The 20,505-nt window shown below is 37.2% G+C and overlaps 1 protein-coding gene across 1 annotated transcript in view; it reads left to right on the plus strand.

Annotated features, from left to right (window-relative positions):
- LMNTD1 (lamin tail domain containing 1) overlaps positions 1-20,505 on the plus strand; it is a 53,923-nt gene that overhangs the window by 1,750 nt on the left and 31,668 nt on the right. The window contains exons 3-4 of the mRNA XM_008051956.1: positions 3,808-4,043; positions 7,036-7,198. Of these exons, the coding sequence (XP_008050147.1) occupies positions 3,808-4,043; positions 7,036-7,198 (399 nt within the window). The remainder of the gene's footprint in view (positions 1-3,807; positions 4,044-7,035; positions 7,199-20,505) is intronic.

Genomic DNA, 20,505 nt, shown 5'->3' on the forward strand with positions numbered 1-20,505 from the left:
TTTAGAGCTTTTAGGAATTGCCATACTGTTTTCCACAGAGGTTGCACTAGTTTACACTCCACCAACAGTGTAGAAGTGTTCCCTTTTTGCCACACTCTCTCCAGCAACTGTTATTTCTTGAGTTATTGGTAATTGCCATTCTGACTGGAGTTAGGTGGTATCTCAGTGTGGTCTTGATTTGCATCTCCTTGATGATTAGTGAGGTCAAACATTTCTTCACGTGTCTGTTGGCTGCTAGGATGTCTTCCTTTGAGAAGTGTCTGTTCATATCTTTTGCCCACTTTATAATGGGGTTGTTTGTTATTTTCTTTTCAGCATATTTGAGTTCCTTGTAGATCCAAGATGTTAAGCCTTTGTCGGACTGGAGTTGGCAAATACTTTTTCCCAGTCTGTGGGCTTTCTCCCTGCTCTCTTGATGGTTTCTTTGGCTTTGCAGATGCTTGTCAGTTTAATGAGGTCCCACTTGTCTGTCTTCTCTCTTATGGCCTGTGGGTTTTGGGTTTTGTTCAGGAATTGGATGCCAGTTCCAATTTCCACGAGGGTATGTCCTTCATTTTCTAAGGTTCTTATGGTTTGAGGTTTTACATTTAGGTCTCTGATCCCTTTAGTGTTAGTTTTTGTGTATGGGGATAGATAGGGGTCCCGTTTCAATCTTCTACATGTGGTCAGCCAGTTTTCCCAGCACCATTTACTGAATAGGTTCTCTTCTCCCCAGTGGTAGGTGGTGGAGGCTTTGTCGAAGATGTGTTGGTTGAGAAATTGAGGTTTCACTTCTGGAATCTCAATTCTATTCCATTGGTCTATATGCCTGTTCCTGTACCAATACCAAGTTGTTTTGATTATCATAGCTTTATAGTAAAGTTTGAAGTCTGGTAATGTGAATTCTGGGGCTTTTTTTGGGTCCTCCCCTCATGAAAGACCTGGCTGAGATTCCATTTAACATGCTAAGGCAATTTGCAGACAAATTCTGTAGAATGATTTTACAGACCTGGGGACAAAAAAAAAAAAAAAAAAAAAATGACCAGAATTTTGGTTTGGGAAATATCTGTAAAGATTTATACAAAATTACAACTCTCTATTTTTACTACTAATCTAAATCATTCTATCAACTAAAGCATTAGCATTGGTTTGCCAATGTTTTGCAAGAAATGGATTTTAGTGTTGAGTATACATAAAGCTGTTGTTACTTTGGACCTAGATGTCCTGTGTTTATTGCTCTGTCCAATCCATTTTTTAATATTTATACTTAGAATCCACTGAGAAGTGATTCTCATCAGTAGTACCTATGCAGCATCTCCTAAAGTAACACTGAAATGCTTATATTGAGCTTTTGTAATTGCCTCTGGTTTTATTCTAATCAATTACAGAGAGAGCAAAGTAGCGAGAAGGGGCTTGGAAAATTCTTTATGCTAAAGAGAAAGCACCAAGCACTGAGAAAAATCTCTAATAGGTAGATGAGTGGAGAGTTCAGATGATGGGCTATGTCACAAGTATGCTCCTGAAATGTTTCAGTTTTTCCAAAGATGTGTGCATACATCAGAATTTTCCTGTTCAACTACAAAAATAAGAACACCCTGTGACACTGGACCAGATTTCTCTGATAGCAACATTTTGTGAAGGCCTATTTGGAAATCTTTTGTGTAATTAAATTTATTTGAAAATGCTATTGTCTTACTAAAATAAAAAAAAAAGGGAGCTTATAAAATGAACATGCTGAAGAGATATAGCCAGTCTGTAATGAAAACCAGACGTAAGGAATGTTAAAAGAGAGAAGCACTTCTCTTGCTGTTGTAGTCAGTGTCAGAAGTCATGCTATATAATCCTGTTTCAGATTGAAAGGAGATGAAATATTTGTAATACGACAATTTACCTTCCCATTCCTTCCCACCACCTCCACAGTCATAAAGAGTATGCCTTCATGGATTAGAGCTTTTCTGACAAATATGAGCACTCTTGGTGTCAGCAGAATGGCAAATGCTCAAGCTTACCAAGCACTGGGTTAGTAATCATGCCATTTTTAAAAAAGCCAATGTCATTTAATTATTTTTAAAATTGGTCTAAGATGCCTGTGCCTTCTGAGAGGTACATTTAGAGAAGTCTAGTTTTGAATACCAGGCTCTCCTGATTTCTGATGGGGGAGCTTTCAAATTGTAGAACAAAATTATTATAAACAGCTCTTGGGAAACAAGATATTGAGGGTGACAACAACACAATGGCAGCATAAGAAACGGTAGACCCTCATTCTCCCATGAGAACTTGAAACAACAAGAGACTGGCAAAAATAACTTTATAAGAGCTCTGGAAAGCAGATCAAAATAGAGATAATCCATGGGAGCAAAATACTTAGCTCCTGACTTATAATGGATAGATATGTGACTTATAATGGATAGAAAGGGGATAGTTGAACGGCTATTTGTCTAGTTTTTCAGAGAGAGAAAGAGTTTGGACTCCAGGGCTTTGTTCACAATTTAAGCATTAAGCACACATACAATAATTGCTTTGGGGTCACTGGGAAGAGTCTCAATGTGACTCAATGTGACTCAGAATGGAGTGTCATAAATCTTTTCATGATTCATATCATGAGAGTATAGTTTAGCTTGTAAAGTGATTGCACTGTAGTTTAAGTATTGTACTATAGTTAAGGATTAAATGCTTTTACATCTATTTTTTTTAAAAAGAAAGGAAAATCTTTGCTCACAGTAAGATTCACTTATAAAAATCAAGGGAGGAACCCCCCCCAACAGAATTATCTCTCTCCTTTTTTTTATTTTTGGAGGGCAGGCACCTTGTTATACAGGCTTCTACCATTAGGCAAGTGTCCTAGGAACCCATCGGCATTGGTGTGCCAGGTAGCATTGTTGTGAGAGGCTGCATTCAGCTTCAGTGAATTATTTTTTTGGAGATTCTTTTAAGGCATTTGCCCATCTCATGATAGATGATTTACATGAACAATGTGCGGCAGTGAAATTGTGTTTTCTGAGAGTCTAGCAGTTTTTGACCCAAAACAGCATGACCTTTGTGCCCCACCCTCCCTATTCACTCAGTTTCACCCTGAGTGAATTGTTTTGTTTCCCTGGATGAAAAAAATTCTCAAAGGGAAACATACTTTACTGATGTGGAAAAGGTGAAATAAAAAATGGCAGAAGCACTAAAAGGTATCAAAATGATGAGTTCAAAAACTGTTTTGAGCTGTGAAAAAAGCATCTCTATAGAATTCTTTGAAGGGAGACTGAAGTATAAACATATAAGAATAAATACACAAGTTTTTATAAATAAATTCTGGGTTTTGGGAGGTCTTCCTCATAATACTGGAAAATTGTCTTTCTTCTTCCTCTTTTCTGCCACCCCTTCCAACATACACGCACACAATGACATAGTAAACAATGATATTTTAAGCAGGAATTATAATCATGTGTTTATGTTAATGAAAAGAAAATGATATAATAAGTGATAAAAGTGGTATACAAAGGTTTATAAAGTCTCAATTTTGAGTTAAAAGTCCAAGAAGATAATGAAACTTCTGATTGGCAGTATTATAATAATTATTATTTTGTATTTTCTACTTTTGCACATTTTCAAAATCACTTACAATAAAAATGCATTGAAGTTTAAATAGAAAAACATGCAATAAATTGATACTAAAGTATTTTATTTAAATATTGAAACTAGAAATATAGGATGTTACTGTGTTTGTGTTAGAGGAAAAATACCTTTGAAAAGCAGAACTCTAGGTAATAATGATACTCCATGCTTCTTGTATTTATAGTCATTTTGACTTTCTTATTTTATTATAACTTTTGTATATAGAAGAGAAGACAAACTTGGAGCTTCCCCAGTGAAACAGCAATCTTCAGTACATTTTTACTCAAAGATGTCAAGTTCTGATACAACAACACCGCCATCGTCATGGTTATTATCTAATGGAATTCCTCTTGGTTACCCTCTGTCTAGTCCTCAGACTAGTGAAGTAGTTGCATCAACAACTGGACCAGTGACTTCTAAAGCTACTATAAGCTGCTGTTCCCAAGCAGAAAACAACTCTGGTAAGCAAAATATGGACCAAATATTGTAAGACTACTTTTTTTTTTTTTACATCATTGTAGATTTGCATTCAGTTGTAAGAAATAATCCTGTGGAATCCCAAACTTTACTCAGTTTCCCCCCAATGTTAACATCTTGTGATGTTGTAATAGAGTTCTAAATAGGTCAATTAAATTGTATTGTGTAGGGTGTTCTACACCTGTGTCCATTTGCTGTTTAGAAGGTCTATCAATTACTGAGAAGGGAGTATTGATGGTCCCAACTATAATTATGAATTTGTGTAAGACTACTTTTAAAGCATATCTTTCAATAGATTCTTGATGTTACTATCAGTCAGAATGGAGTTTTATTGGTCCCCAGTAATGCTAACTTCTTAATATCCTATGCAAAGTAACTTAACTATGATCCTAAAACTGGAGTCTTAAATTCAGGTCACATAAATGCATGTGTCCAAATATATTATCCGCATGATTAAGACATCTTGAGTTATCAGGATGATTTGTAGGTTTTCTGCTAACATGCTCTAGAATTGCTAGAGACTTAAAACTTTCAATTTATAACATTAACTGCCCTTCCTCTGAATGCTACCAGGATTAAGCAACATTGTGTATATTTTGTGCCTTTAGAAAACTTATGGCTTCAGTAAGGAATAGATAAGAGAAAGAAGAAACATAAAGTAGACAATAAAATGATGGAAAGAAAAGGGGAAAACAATAAAGAGAACTTGAAGGAGAGGAAAATGAAAACAGTAGCATGGTAGGAAGAAATAAAGTTTGACTACCAAAAACAACGTACTTAGCAATACCCACACTATAGGGTGTTTGTTTCTCATCATGTTTAGGGAACTTTGAAAGTATGTTTTCATGGTTTACTAAAAACACTACTATCTTTGGAAACACAAGACCTACTGTTTTTCTACTCTTCCCTGATGTGAGGCATCAGGGAAAGTATTTAGTATCTCTGCATCTCATTTTCCACAATTGCAAAATGGGGATTAATATATCAACTTCACAGAGATCTCCTAAAGATTGAATAAGATATTTATGAAAATCACCTAGCACATAAATAAGTACTTAAAAAAATTAGTTGTGAATCTGAACATACCTGCAATCACTTTACTTTAGAATAGGCTAGATTTGGAGTCTGTATTTCAAATGCCAATCAACAAGCAAGTTTGAAAACTGGTAGCACCAACACTATCTGATGCCTCAGTTTTCCTTTACCATTCTGTGTACATTTACAGCCTAGTGGCTACCTCTCATCTACATTTCATTTTGTTTCTGGTATTGTCCTAGGGCTTTAACACAGTATTATACAGGGTTTTGTTCTACTGGCATTATAGTCATATTTCCTGTGTTTCATTGTTTGTATGACTAAGATAAAATTTCCAATAAAGCTCCCCAAGTTTCCACTGACCTTTAGCAATGACCACAGTCCATATACTGAAAATGCAAATACAAATTTTAGCTCTAAGAAAGAAATATTTTCCATAATTTGGCATTACGTTATCATGGCAAATGTTCTATATTTGGTTTGTTAAACTGTAAAAGCTCACTGGGAAAACAAAACAAAATATAGTGGTTTTTCTTTGCAAGATGGGAACTAAATTGGGATGTAGTCTTCTTACTTACTTACTGTAGATTCTGCTTCTGTAGATAGATGTCTAGGTCCACTAAGACTTGTTCTATTTGGGTCATTGCTATCTGTTGATCAAGAAAAATAACAATGGGGTTAATAACTAATGTATCTTCTTTCCTTTTGGAATACAGAGGCTTTCATCTCTCAGGATGAGCTGTAAAGAAGGATGCCATATATTATCCTTTTCTAAAGGAATTTAAGGATTAAGTAAATACGCTATTGGGAATGAACAGAATTTTTTTTCTCGACAAAATACTTTGAGGAATTTTCCTTAAGAACTATGATTTTATTCTTTTATATCTTTCACCTTGTTTTTGGTTTTGTTAAAGATATAAGAATCTAAAGCAAACTCCAGATTGTCCTAATTCTTTGAGATTTTTGAATCCAAGGTCACATTAACCAAAACTCTTGTACTGTACTAATAGCTATCATTTATTGAGTACCAGATAAATACTAAACATCATGGTGGACACTTAACTATATGATCTCCAAGTCTCTTATCTCCTTACACAAGGTCATATTATCTTTATTTTATGTTCAGGAAAACTGAAACTTGGAAAGTTTAAAGTAAATGGCAAAGCTGGAATACAATTGCAGGTCTGTCTAAATGCAAGACATGTTGCACTTTCCACTTTATCTTGATGCCTCTTTGTTGTGTAACTCTTTCTTTGTAAATATGTTATTACATTAATCCAGAATGACTCTTTCTGTGCAAAATCATGAAACTTATTTTGTATCTGAATCTTAGTATGAGAATTTCAAAAGAACAAACTTCTCAGAGAATACTAGAATCTGTTTAAGCATTACATTATCTTTCTAATAAAGTATTTTAACTAAAGGAAGTTTAGGTTTACCTGGCAAAAGTACTAACTATTGGTAGGAAAGGACTAATTTGAATTGATAGGAAAGAACTCATGTAAGGTTTTAATTTATGGGTAGTAATATGGGAAGTATAGCCAATATGAAGCAGAATAAGGCTATCTTTAGATATAACATATCCAAATTTGACAGACTCAAATGTTTTACCTACTCAAAAACTTATGATTCTTCTAGAACAACTACAGTCACTTAAATGGTTATTATGCTGATAATAGTTTACGATAACTGAAATAATCTCTCAGAATTGAGAATGTCTCTAAAAATATCCACTTACTGGCTACTGTATAGGCTTTTGTTTAAAGCATCTAACTATTCTCATTGAGTTTGACAGAGACAGTAAAATGTATAAAGAATATAGTTTTGTAGTAGTAGAGAATAAAGATAATGGCTTTGGTTATTTTAACATTCTTTTATTTACTTCTCTTTTGGCTGCTTCCTTCTTTGGTGTCTTTGAAACCAAAACTAACTGTTTCTTAGTTCTAAAGAAACAGGCTGAGCCACCTGTGATTGGGGAAGGAGAGGATTATTTCCATTCTTTGTTTGGTGATTCAAAGAAACTTACTGCACACTCAAGGCATGCCGAAAAAACTTATAAACACTTTTCTATGATTCTTGAAGAAGCTGGCCAGTATACATCCAGGTACACATTCTATTTGAACTAATATCTTCTGTTGGGATAAGACAAATAAGTCAATCAAAAATAAAATTCAAATCTGTTGTTATATGCATTATTTTGGCTAAAATCCTAAGCAGTTCATTAAAATATAACTGTTTCATCTCCTGAACAATTTAAAGCAATTGATATAACTTTCTAAAGAATCAAACAAGGAATGTGAATTCTTCAAAGATGCCAGAGAAAACAGTGCTACATAATCTCTATAAATAGGGGCAACTCAATTATTTAAGAACTTTTTAAATTGTTGGTGAATTATTTAGATACAGCTAATGTAATTTTTTCTTCTAGAAGCTCCTGAGTTCATAGAAGGAGAGAGATGAATTTTTATCTCACTGATTTATTTGTATGGCTGTTAGTATCTAGGCAAAAAAATTGATTAGGAAGACATTTGATTATTTTACTAAAATAAAAGAGCTATTATTTATTCATTTACATAACTCTGGTTTGTTTACTATATAAACAACATGTTGGATTGTGAAGTGTTAGTAATAAGTACATAGAGGGTGTTAGGACCCTAGCTAGAGTTGAGGGTCATATTTGGAAGAAACTTTTTCCTATTTATGCCACTTTTCCTAAAATTAATCACCCATGTTCTAATACCATTTAACAGTGGAGAATACCTGAGCATTTGCTCAACTGTCTAAAAACACCTTGCTAAATTATTCATTTACTACCTACCATAGTAAAGTGATGAGCTATTTTGGAGCCAAAAAACATTTTTTTAAGCTTCTGTTGAAATGCAGTTATAGAAAAAATGGTGGCATAGAAGCAAACTGGCTTTACTCTCCCACCCTTACCCCATTTCAGAAGATAAATACAAATATACCCATGTAAAGATTATCATCCAAAATGTCCCAGAACTCAAATATGAGGATGAGGCAGTTCCCAGGGCCACACAAATGTTAAAATATATATATATATTTTTATATATATGTTATATATAAATGTTAAAAAATATATATATACATATATATACATACATCAAGAGGGAAGCAAATAACATAGAAAGGGCTCTAATACATCTGGCAACAGACTTTTCTGTGGAAACCATATTGACCAGGAGGCAGTGGAACAACATTTTTAAAATTTTGTTTTAATTTTTTTTTTTTTGAGTTGGAGTCTCACTCTGTCACCCAGACTGGAGTGCAGTGGCCACTCCCAGCCACCACAGCCTCAACCTGCTGGGCTCCGGTGATCCTTCTGCCTCAGCCTTCTGAGTAGCTGGAATTACAGGCATGCACTACCACGCCTGGCTGATTTTTTTATTTATTGTAGAGATGAGGTCCCGCTGCCCAGGCGGGTCTCGAACCCATGGGCTCAGGCAATCCACTCACCTCAGCCTCCCAAAGGCGCGGGATTACAGGCTGAGCCACTGAGCCCGGCAATTTTGTTTTAATTTAAAGAGGTGGGTACAATTCAGGATTAGGTATACAAGTGGACATTATACAGGTAATATTTGGGCCTCCTTTTGGTCCCCACTTTACCTGGTTTGAAATCAGTTACCCTTATTGATGTTATGTGCCCTCACCCCACCCTGGCAGTATCCCACTACTGCCAATTCCTTTTGTATAGTATTATGGTAAATGTTCAGGGTCCGTATATGAGTGAGAAAATGTGGTACTCAGGAACAACATTTTTAAAGAGCTGAAAAAAACCCCTGTCATATAAGCATACTGTATCCAGCAAAGGTACTCTTCAAATATGGAAAGGTAAAGCCTTTCCCAGAGAAATAAAAGCCTAGAGAATTTACCACCACCAAATCTGTCTTATAAGAAATGCTAAAGAGAGTTCTTCAACCCAAAAGATAAAAACACTAATGTTCAAAATGAAAACCTTTGAAAGTATGAAACTTCTGGTAAAATTAAGTGCATGGAAAACCTAGAATACTCTAATACTGTAATTGCAGTATTTAATCCACTCATTTTACTTGATACTCTACCTCATACTCTAGTATAAATTGCAAATATTTCTATCAAAACCAACGATAGCAACCTGTAAGAGATAGACAATATAAAAATATATAAATTGAGGCAAATAAAAATCAATATGTGGGAGGATGAAGTCCAGAGTTTTTTAAAATTAGTTTTTCTTTATTTCTGTTCTTTTCTTTGTGATCTTATATAAATTTTCATCTCTTTAAGAGAATTTCTTATATCTGTAAGATGTCTTTTGGAAGCCTCATGGTAACCACAATGCAAAGACCTATAATAGATTCACTAAAAATAAAAAGCAATGAGTTAAAACATATTATCAGAGAAAATTACTTAATCACAAAGGAAGATAGTAACAAAGGAAGAGCGGAATTACAAAACAACCAAAAAATAAACAACAAAATGGCAGAAGCAAGTTCTTACTTATTAATAATTACACTGAATGTAAATGACCTCAATTCTAAAATTAAAAGTCGTAGAGTGAATAGATAGTGTGAGACTCCAACTCAAAAAAAAAAAAAAAAAAAGAAACAAAATTCACTTATAGACTGTTTACCAGAAACCTACTTTACCTATACAAACACACATAGACTGAAAGGGAAGGTGTGGAAAAACACATTCCATGCAAGTGGAAACCAAATAAAGAGCAAGAGTCGCTATACTTAAATCAGATAAAATAGACTATAAATCAAAGACTATAAAAAGAGACAACAAAAGTTATTATAAAATGATAAAAAGGGCTAGTTCATCAAAAGGACACAACAATTATAGATATCTATTCACCCAAGTATATAAAACAAATGTTAATAGATCTAAAGGGAGAGATACACTGCCATACAATAATAGCAGGGAATTTTTTTTTTTTTGAGTTAGAGTCTCACTCTGTCACACAGACTGGAGTGCAGTGGCTGCTCCCAGCCACCGCAGCCTCGACCTGCTGGGCTCCAGTGATCCTTCCACCTCAGCCTTCCAAGTAGCCGGATTTACAGGCACGTGCTACCATGCCCGGCTAATTTTTTTTATTTATTGTAGAGATGAGGTCTCGTCAAGTTGCCCAGGTGGGTCTTGAACCCGCAGGCTCAGGCAATCCGTTCACCTCAGCCTCCCAAGGTGCGGGATTACAGGCTGAGCCACTGAGCCCGGGGATTTTTAACACCTCATTCTCAGTAATGGACAGGTCATTCAGACAGAAAATCAATAAAGAAACATCAAAGTTAAACTACACACTAGGCAAAATAGGCCTAAATGATTTTACAAACCATTGCACCCAACTGCTGAATAATACACATTCTTTTCAAAAGCACAAGGATCATTCTCCAGAATAGACCATATCTTAATCCAGAAAATAAGTCTCAACAAATTAAAAAAGTAGAAATCATGTCAAGTATCTTTTCTGATCATAGTGGAATAAAGCTAGAAATCAATAACAAAAGGAATTTGGGAAAATACACAAACACATAGAAATTAAATAATATACTTCTCAACAACCAATAGGTCAGTAAAGAAATTAAGAAGGGAATTTAAAATTTTCCTGGAACAAATGAAAATGGAAATACAACATAACAAAATCTATGGGATATAGCAAAATTTGTACTAAGAGGAAAGTTTATAGCAATAAACACCCATGTCAAAAAAGTAGAAATACTTCAAATAAACAACCTAATCATACAACCTCAAAGAACTAGAAAAGCAAGAACAAACAAATATAAAATTAGTAGAAGAAAAGAAATAATAAATATTAGAGAAGAAATAAATAAATGAAATGGAGACTAAAACACAATACAGAAGATCAACAAAACAAAAAGTTAGTTTTGGAAAAATAAACAAAATTAATAAACCTTAAATCAGACTAAAAAAAAAAAAGACCCAATTAAATAAAATCAGAAATGAAAAAGGAGACATAACAACTAAGACTTTAGAAATACAAAGAATCATTAGAGGATATTATGGAAACTATTTGTCAACAGATTGAAAATCATAGGAGAAGTGGGTAAATTACTGGACACATAAAACCTATCAAGATTGAACCATGAAGAAATAGAAAAACTGAACAAACCAATAATGAGTAAGGAGATTGAAGCTGTGATAAAATGTCTCCCATCAAAGAAAAACCCAGGACCTGATAGCTTCACTGCTGAATTCTACCAAACATTTAAAGAACTAATATCAATTCTACTCAGATTCTCAAAAAAGATGAAAAGGAGGGAATACTCTAACTTATTCTACAAGGCCAGCACTATCCTGATACCCAAACCAGACAAGGACACAACAAAAAAAAATAAAACTATAGGCCATTATTTCTGATGAACATAGATGCAAAAAACCTCCACAGAATATGAGCAAACTGAATCCAACAGCACATCAAAAAGATAATATACCATGATCAAATGAGATTTATTTTTTTATTTTAAAGACAGGGGTACAATTCAGGATTAGGTTTACAAGTGGTCATCGTACAAATAAAGTTTGGGCCTCCCTTTGGTCCCCATTTTGTCTGGTTTGAGATCAGATATACTTATTAATGCTGTGTCCCCCCTTTGCCCCGCTATCCTGCAGTATCCCACTACTGCCAATCCCTTTCTTATAGTATTATGGTAAATGTTCAGGGTTCACTTATAAGTGAGAACACATGGTACTCTTTGTTTCTGTGATAGATCACTGAGTATGATAGACTCTAAATCCATCCAAGTTCCTGTGAAGTCTATATGTTTGTCCTTCTTTATGGCTGTGTAATATTCCATCATGTATATATACCACATTTATTTTATATCCAGTCCAGTTTCGATGGGCATCGTGGTTGGTTCCATGTTTTTGCTATTGTGAATAGTGCTGCAATAAACGTGAGTGTGCAGTATCTTTTTTGTAGAATGATTTGAGTTCCTCTGGGTATATTCCCAGTAGGGGAATTGCTGGATCATGTGGAAGGTCAATGTCTAGTTCTTTTAGAAATTGCCACACTGTTTTCCAAAGAGGTTGTACTAGTTTGCATTCCCATCAGCAGTGTAGAAATGTTCCCTTTCCTCCATATCCTCGCCAGCATCTGTTGTTGCTTGCTTTATTAATGATGGCCATTCTTACTGGGGTTAGGTGGTATCTCAATGTAGTTTTGATTTGCATTTCTCTAATGATGAGTGAGGCTGAACACTTTTCCATGTGTTTCTTGGCTGTCTGTATACCTTCTTTTGAGAAGTGTCTATTCATGTCTTTTGCCCACTTTTTAATAGGGCTGTTTGTTTTTTCCTTTTGGCACATTTGAGTTCCTTGCAGATTGTGGATGTTAGACCTATGTCAGATATACTGTTAGCAAATATTTTTTTCCTTTCTGTGGGCTGCCTCCGTGCCCTTTTGATAGTTCCTTTTGCTTTGCAGAAGCTTTTCAGTTTGATGAGGTCCCACTTGTCTATCTTATCTCTTATGGCATGGGCACTTGGGGTTTTGATCAGGAATTGGTGCCAGTTCCAATTTCCATAAGAGTGTCTCCTGCATTTTCTAAGGTTTTTATAGTTTGAGGTTTTACGTTTCGGTCTTTGATCCATTTGGAGTTGATTTTTGTGTATGGTGATAGGTAGGGGTCCTATTTCAATCTTCTGCATTTGGTCAGCCAGTTTTCCCAGCACCTTTTACTGAATAGGTTCTCCTCCCAGTGACTGGTGAAGGAGGTTTTGTCGAAGATGAGTTGGTTGAGAAATTGAGATTTTGTTTCCAGAATCTCTATTCTGTTCCATTGGTCCATATACCTATTCTTGTACCAATACCAGGCTGTAGCTATAGTAAAGTTTATAGTCTGGAATTGTGATACTTCCCACTTTGTTTCTTTTGCTGAGGGTTGTTTGGCTATTAGTGGTCATTTATGTTTCTATATGAATTTCTGTATTATCATTTCCAGGTCTGAGAAGAATGACGTTGGTAATTTAATGGGTATTGTGTTGAAGCTGTAGATTGCCTTGGGTAGGATGCACATCTTAACAATGTTGATTCTTCCTGTCCATGAGCATGAAATACTTTTCCAGTTTGTTTTTATATTCTTGGATTTCTTTGAGCAGTGTTTTGTAGTTTTCATAGTAAACGTCTTTCACTTCCCTGGTTGGGAAGATGCCAAGGTAGTTCTTTTTTTTAGTGGCTATTGTGAATGGGATTGTGCTTTTTATTTGCAACTGTCTTTTGCACATTTATTTTGTACTCTGAGACTTTGCCAAAATCCTTTATCAGTGAAAGTAGGTTGTTGTTGTTGTTGTTGTTGTTGTTGTTTTTTGAGTTGGAGTCTCACTCGGTCGCCCAGACTGGAGTGCAGTGGCCACTTCCGGCCACCGCAGCCTCAACCTGCTGGGCTCCAGCGATCCTTCCGCCTCAGCCTTCCGAGAAGCCGGAATTACAGGCATGTGCTACCACGCCCAGCTGATTTTTTGATTTATTGTAGAGATGAGGTCTCGCTGCCCAGACGGGTCTCGAACCTGCGGGCTCAGGCAATCCACTCACCTCAGCCTCCCAAAGGCGCGGGATTAGAGGCTGAGCCACCGAGCCCGGCTGAAAGTAGGTTTTTGACAGATTATTTTGGGTTTCCAAGGTATAAGATCATATTGTCAGCAAAGAAGGATAACTTAGTATCCTCTTTTCCTATTTAGATACCCCGGGTTTCCTTCTCTTGTCTAATTGCTCTAGCTAGAACTTCCAACACAATGTTGAACAAGTGGGGTGGGAGTGGGCAGCCTTCCTCGTCTTGTTCCAATTTTCAGGGTAAATGTTTCCAGTTTCTGTTCATTTAGCAATATGCTGACTGTGGGTTTATTGTAGATGGTGCTTACTATTTTGAGGTATGTTTCTTCTGTGTCTAGGTGTTTGAGGGTCTTTATCAAGAAGCGATGCTGGATTTTATCAAATGCTTTTTTTCCATCTAATGATATTATCATGTAGTCCTTGTTTTTACATCTGGTGATGTATTTATTTACATTTATGGTCTTGTGGGTGTTGAACCAGCCCTGCAATCTGGGGATGAAGCCTACTTGCTCATGGTGGATGATTTTTGAGATGTGTTATTGGATCCGATTTGCTAGAATCTTGTTGAGAATTTTTGAAGCTATGTTCCTTAGGAATATTCACTTGGTGTTCTCTTTTTTGGTTGGAACTTTACCTGGTTTGGGTATCAGTGTGATGTTAACTTCGTAAAATGATTTGGGGAGAATTCTGTCTTTCTCAATTACGTGGAATACTTTCAATAGGATTGGTATCAGCTCCTCCTTGTACATTTTGTAGAATTCTGCTGGAAAACCATCTGGTCCAGGGCTTTTTTTTGTAGGTAGTTTTCTTATGATGAATTCAATTTCCCAGGTTGTTATTGGTCTATTTAGTGTCTCACTGTCTTGTTTCAACCTTGGGAGATTGTCAGAAAGTCCTCCATTTCATTTAGATTATCAAGCTTGTTTTCATACAGATGTGCATAGTAATATCCGATAATCTTTTTTATTTCTTTGGGGTCACCTGTGATTTGATCTTTTGCATTTCTGATTGTGATATTTGGGCCTTTTCTCTCTTTTTCTTGGTCATTCTGGCTAAGGATCGATCCATCAATATTGTTTATTCTTTCAAAGAATCAGTTTTTTGTTCTGTTGATTTTTTCTATGATATTTTTGTCTTCTATGTCCCATATTTGAGCTCTTACTTTGGAATTGGATTCTTCTGCTAAAGTTAGGGTTTTGGTGGTCTTGTCTTTCCAGTTCCCTTAGGTAATTTGTTAGGCTGTCAACTTGTGATCTTTCCATTTCTTGATGTGTGTTCATAGAGGAATAAATTCCCCTCTAAGAACTGATTTCATGGCGCCCCAGAGGTTTTGGTAGGATGTTTCCTCATTTTCATTTGTTTCCAGGAATCTTTTAATTTCTCTTTTGATTTCTGTTTTGACCCAGTAGTCATTCGGCATCATGCTGTTTAGTATCCATGTCTTTGTGGGTTGGGGGGAATTTTGTTGGTGCTGATATTTATTTTTATTCCACTGTGGTCTGAGAAGGCACATGGCAGTGTTTTGATCTTATAAAATTTGTTTATACTTGATTATTGGCTGAGGATGTGATTGATCTTGAAATATGTTCCATGTGGTGATGAGTAGAATGTATATTCTGTGGTTGTTCAGTGGAGTTATCTGTAGGTGTCTATTAAGTCCATTTGGTTGAGCATCAAGTTGAGGTTCCCAATCTCTTTGTTGATTTTTTGCCTTGATGATCTATCTAGGATTGTTAGTGGGATATTTAAGTCACCTGCTATAATAGTGTTAAAATCAATATCTTTTTTTAGTTTACTTAGTACTTGCTTTATAAATGCTGGTGCTCCTGTGTTGGGTGCATATATGTTTAGGATGGATATTTCTTGTTGATGGGTTGAACCTTTTTCATTATGTAGTGTCCATTCATGTTTTTTTTTTTAATTTTTGATAACTTAAAGGTTATTTTGTCTGATATTAACATCATGACTCCTGTCTTCCTTTGTGATCCATTCACTTGGAAACTTGTTTTCCATCCTCTAACTTTTAGTCTATGTGCATCCGTTGTGGTGAGATGAGTTTCCTGGATGCAGCGAATTATTGGGTCACGGTTTTTTATCCAGTTTGCCAGTCTATGTCTTTTCAGTGGTGCATTTAGTCCATTCACATTCAAGCTGATTATTGAAATGTGATTGTTTATCCCCATCATGAAATTTTTATAAAGTTTTTTCTTTGTTTTCTTTTAGTTATTGAGTGATGTATGTGTGTATTTTCAAGTTTGCAGTCATGATGTATTCTCTGTTGATTCTGTGTTCTGCTGTTCTCTTGGAAAGTGCATGGTCATTCTTTCTTTCTTTCTTTATTCTGTGCTTAATACCGTTTAAGTGTCTCCTGTAGAGCTGGTCTGGAAGCTGCATAATCTCTTAGGAAGTGGATGTCTGGGAAGGATTTTAATTCTCCATCAATGATAAAGCTGAGCTTGACTGGGTAGGAAATTCTTGGTTGAAATTGTTAATCTTTGAAGACTTTGACTATTGGGCTCCAGTCCCTTCTTGCTTGTAGTGTTTCTGCCAATTGGTCTGCTGCTATTGTGATTGATTTTCCCTGGTAGGTAGTCTGACCTTTGCTGCTTTTAGGACTTTTTCTTCTGTGCCTGCTTTGTGTAGGTGAATTGCTTTGTGTCTGGGGGTTGGTCTTCTCATCTGATGTCTTGTAAGGTTCTCTGTATCACTTATGTTTGGATGGTCACATCTCTGGTGAGATGGAGAAAGTTTTCATGAATAATCTCCTGGAATACTTGCTCCAAGGTGTTCTCCATTTCTCTTTCTTCTTCTAGCATACCAATCAGATGTAGGTTCAGCCTCTTGTTATAATCGCACATCTCTTGGAGGCTTTGTTCTTCCTTTCTGAGTTTTCTTTCTGCTTTTCACAGATCAGGTTAATTTTATGTTTTGGTCTTCAAGTTCTGAGTATTCCTTCTGCTTGATTTATTCTGCTTTCCATTCTTGTCATCTTTTTATGTTTATTTCCTGGATGAAATTGTTTGTGGCCAAAATCTGTTACACATTCTTTCAGTGTTGCATTTTGTCTTTCTTGAGTCTTATTCACCCTTCCCATCCATTCCCTAACCCCTGTTGTATTCTGGGGCCAGTCATTGGTGTTTTCCATTATTTGGGCTCTGAGCTATGATTTTTTTCAAGCTATGATTTTGTTCCCGTTTGTAACACTGGGAATTACTGTGTTCTTCCACTAATTTTTTCCTCATTTGTGACAGATCTGCCTTTTTTCTTTAGTTCTGTTATTCAGTGACAGTGGGAGAGGCTTTCACTTCTGATGTTTGCTCAGCCCTTTATCCCTCCCTGATCTAGGCTCTGAATTTGTTCTATTTTGAAACAGGGTTGTAAGTAGGAAACTTTTTTGTCTCTTGTAGTTTTGAGAGTTGAATGAGGTGGAGGATGGGGAGCTAGGATTCAGAAACTATTTACAAATCACAATGTTCACTGATTGTGGTATGGGTTCCCTGAGATCCACTCCCTACCCCTACCACCATTCTATATGATGGTGCAATGACATTGTGTGTTTACCTCCTGAGTTCAAGATTCAGTAATAGCAATGAGTAGAACAGAGAAAAGAAGAATGAAATAAGATGGACAAAATTAAAAAAAAAACACAGAACAAGAGCAGAAATCAAAGCCAAAAACAATTAAACACACACACACACACACACACACACACACACACACCCCAAAACAAACTGGAATAACAAGAAAGCAAAACAAAACAAACAAAAACAAAAACCAAGAAAACCAAACACACACACACACACACACACACACACACACACACACTCCCAACCCAAAATCAAAGGAGAAAATAAAAGAGAGGGAAAAAAAAGGAATTCAAATTGAACCCTCAAACATGTGTTCACACACACATTAAACTAGAGAAGAATAAAAAGCAGAAAGAAAAGAACAAAAAAAACCCCTGGAAGATGAACCCTCAATCCTTCATGTCCACACATAAGCAAGAAATAAAAAAAGTGAAAGAAGGAAATAAAGAAAGAAAAAAGAGTGGGGGGATGCAGATCAAACCCTCACATACACATCCATGCACAAAGAAAAAGTATTTAAAAATGTAAAAACAAAAACCCTGCCCTCTTGTGGCAGGTTCTGTAGTTGTTCCTCTCGGCTGCCCCTCTGCTGTCTTCTGCAGAGCCTTGGCCTCATTCACAATCTCCCCAGTGTCTGGTCCATGGAAGGAGGAGGGGCTGTGGGGGTGGGTGGGGCTTCAGTCCTCCCTCTCACTCTAGTATGATCAGGAAGATCCCCTCTGGTGAGGAGGTGCAGGATTGTCTCTTCCCCATGTACTGGTGGTGGGGGGATGCCCCAGCCAGTCTTACCTTGGAATGGAGGCTTCCTATTGTGGCTGATGTTCAGGCTCCACCTGGGTTTGTCCCTCTCAGATATGCCCCAGTCTTGTGGGTCCTTCGCTCAGAGAATTGCTGGAGAGGAGGGGGTTTGGTCAACCCCAGGCTCATCACTGCTCTCTTTGGAGGTCTTCCTCATCCTTTTCTGGCTGCACTCTTTGTCCTGCAGCTGAATGAGGGTAGGGCATGGGGCACCTGAGACTCAGCACTCATCCTATCCCTGTGGCATTTGTGCTTTCAGGATATTCCCTCTGGGTCATGATCAACTCCTGAGTAGTTAATCACTGGTCACAGAGATTGGGTTGGGTCTGTTGCTCTGAGGTGAGTAAGCCAGATCACTTTCCTACCCAGGTTTCAAGATGGTGGCAGGGTGCCTCTTTCTTCTTCTCCAGTGGGGCACTGCCTCTGGGCTGTGCTCCCTCTGCAGCCCTTGCTCCCAATGTCCAGCCAGGCACTGCAGTGGTGAGGCAGAGCCTGGAGCCAGCAGTGTCTCCCAGTAGCTTCTTCCTGAGATGGCTTTGTTGAATTTTTTTTTAAATGATGCTTGGTTTCTGAGCCCCAGGAAGTGCTAGGGACCAAGCAGAGTGGCTGCGGCACCAGCTGCTTCACCAGGAGAACCCTGGCCACTTGCTCCCAAGTCCCTACTCAGTCAGTCACTCACGCTCCACTTACTCGCCAACACTTATGCAAAATTTTCCATACACTCACTCATTCACACTGGGACTCACTTAGTCCAACTGGCTCCATTACCATCTTCCTGAGAGTGATCAATTGAGATTTATACCATGGGTGCAAGGATGATTCCACATATGCAAATTACTAAATGTAATACATCATATCAACAGAATGAAGGACAAAAAACCTTATGATCATCACTAGGCACAGAAAAAGCATTTGATAAAATTTAACATCCCTTCATGATAAAAAAGCTCTCAAGAAATAGGTATAGAATGAACACACCTCAAAATAATACAGGCCATATAAGACAAACCTACAACTAACATTATATAGAATGGGGAAAAGGTGAAAGCCCTTACTCTAAGATCTGTAATAAGACAGGGATACCCACTTTCACCACTTTCATTCAACATAATACTGAAAGTCATAGTAGGATCAATCAGGCGTGAGAAAGAAATAAAAGACATCCAAATTGGAAAGGAGAAAGTCAAATTGTCTTTTTACAAATGACATTATCTTATATTTATAAAAGTCAATATAATTCACCAAAAAACTGATAAATTCAGCAAAGCTGCAAGATACAACATCAACATACAAAAATGAGTAGCATTTTTATACACCAATAATGAAATAGAAAAAAAAAAAATCGAGACGGGAACAAGATGGCAACAGCATAGGTGGACTTGTGAGATTCTCCGAATGTGAGTTCCCAAAAAGACTCTTACTTTTCTTTCCCCATCCCCCAGCCCACCACCAGCCACTACCTTTGTTCGCATGCAGGGCCGGATATTGCTGCCCCCTGCTGCTGCTGTTCTACCACATGCATGGGAGTCTTGGGTCCCAGCTCCCTCCCTGGCTACATTGTCTCCTGCCCAGAACTCAGCACCAAGCCACCGCCGGTCACTCAGGGAGGCTCCGGGCACCCGGCCCTCAGAGACACCGGTCCCATTCCTGGCTGAAGTACCCTGTGGGGGCCCAGGGCCACTCTCGCTGCTCACTGCCTGCCCTTTGGAGCCTTGGAGCTCTGGAGTTCTGGGCCCACCCTGGCTGAGGCACTCAGCACGTGACCCCAAGCTGGGGGACCCAGACAAGCAGAGAGAAATGGATCTGTAAAAACTGCCTTGGCCATTCTCCAAGCAGAGACTTCCATTGCCCCACCCACCTATCAACAAATCCTACCTCAGTTCCTAAGGTAACATCGTGAAACAGGAGACAAAGCCCCACTCCTACACTGAATCACACAAAGCAATCCCCAGGCAGCTGACTAAAAAAAAACAAAAATAAAAACAAAAACAAAAACAAACCCAAACTGCGAGTAAATCTAGCTGCCTACAATGAAAAAGAAAGGGGAGAGGCCAGAGATCAGAGCTGAAGTGACTTTAGTCTGATCACTTATTTTGACTTATGATTTTATCATTTTGACTGTTTGTTTTGATCACATTTGTTGTTTGCCTTCTGACTTACACTGTTTCTTGATTTTATTGGTCTGTCTCTGTTAGCTATCAGTATTCTTTTGGGAATCTTTCTTGCGTGTCTTTTTTCACTTCCGGCATTGTGTCTCTTTCTCACCTGATAGTTGATATGTATGTCTGTTTTCCCTCTCTCTTCTCTCTTTCTAACTTCCTATTGACCCCCCTTCCTCCATTATTTTCCTCTTTTATACCCCTCTTCTTAATCTAGGGACCAAGACTACATACTGCTGAACGGACAGATTGTAAGGCAGAGGGAAATAGGTTCCAGTGTGCTCATACACCTGTTCATGGAT

This window comes from Carlito syrichta, unplaced genomic scaffold (genome assembly GCF_000164805.1).
Source record: "Carlito syrichta isolate Samal-C Ts95f unplaced genomic scaffold, Tarsius_syrichta-2.0.1 Scaffold247204, whole genome shotgun sequence".
Lineage (NCBI taxonomy): Eukaryota > Metazoa > Chordata > Mammalia > Primates > Tarsiidae > Carlito > Carlito syrichta.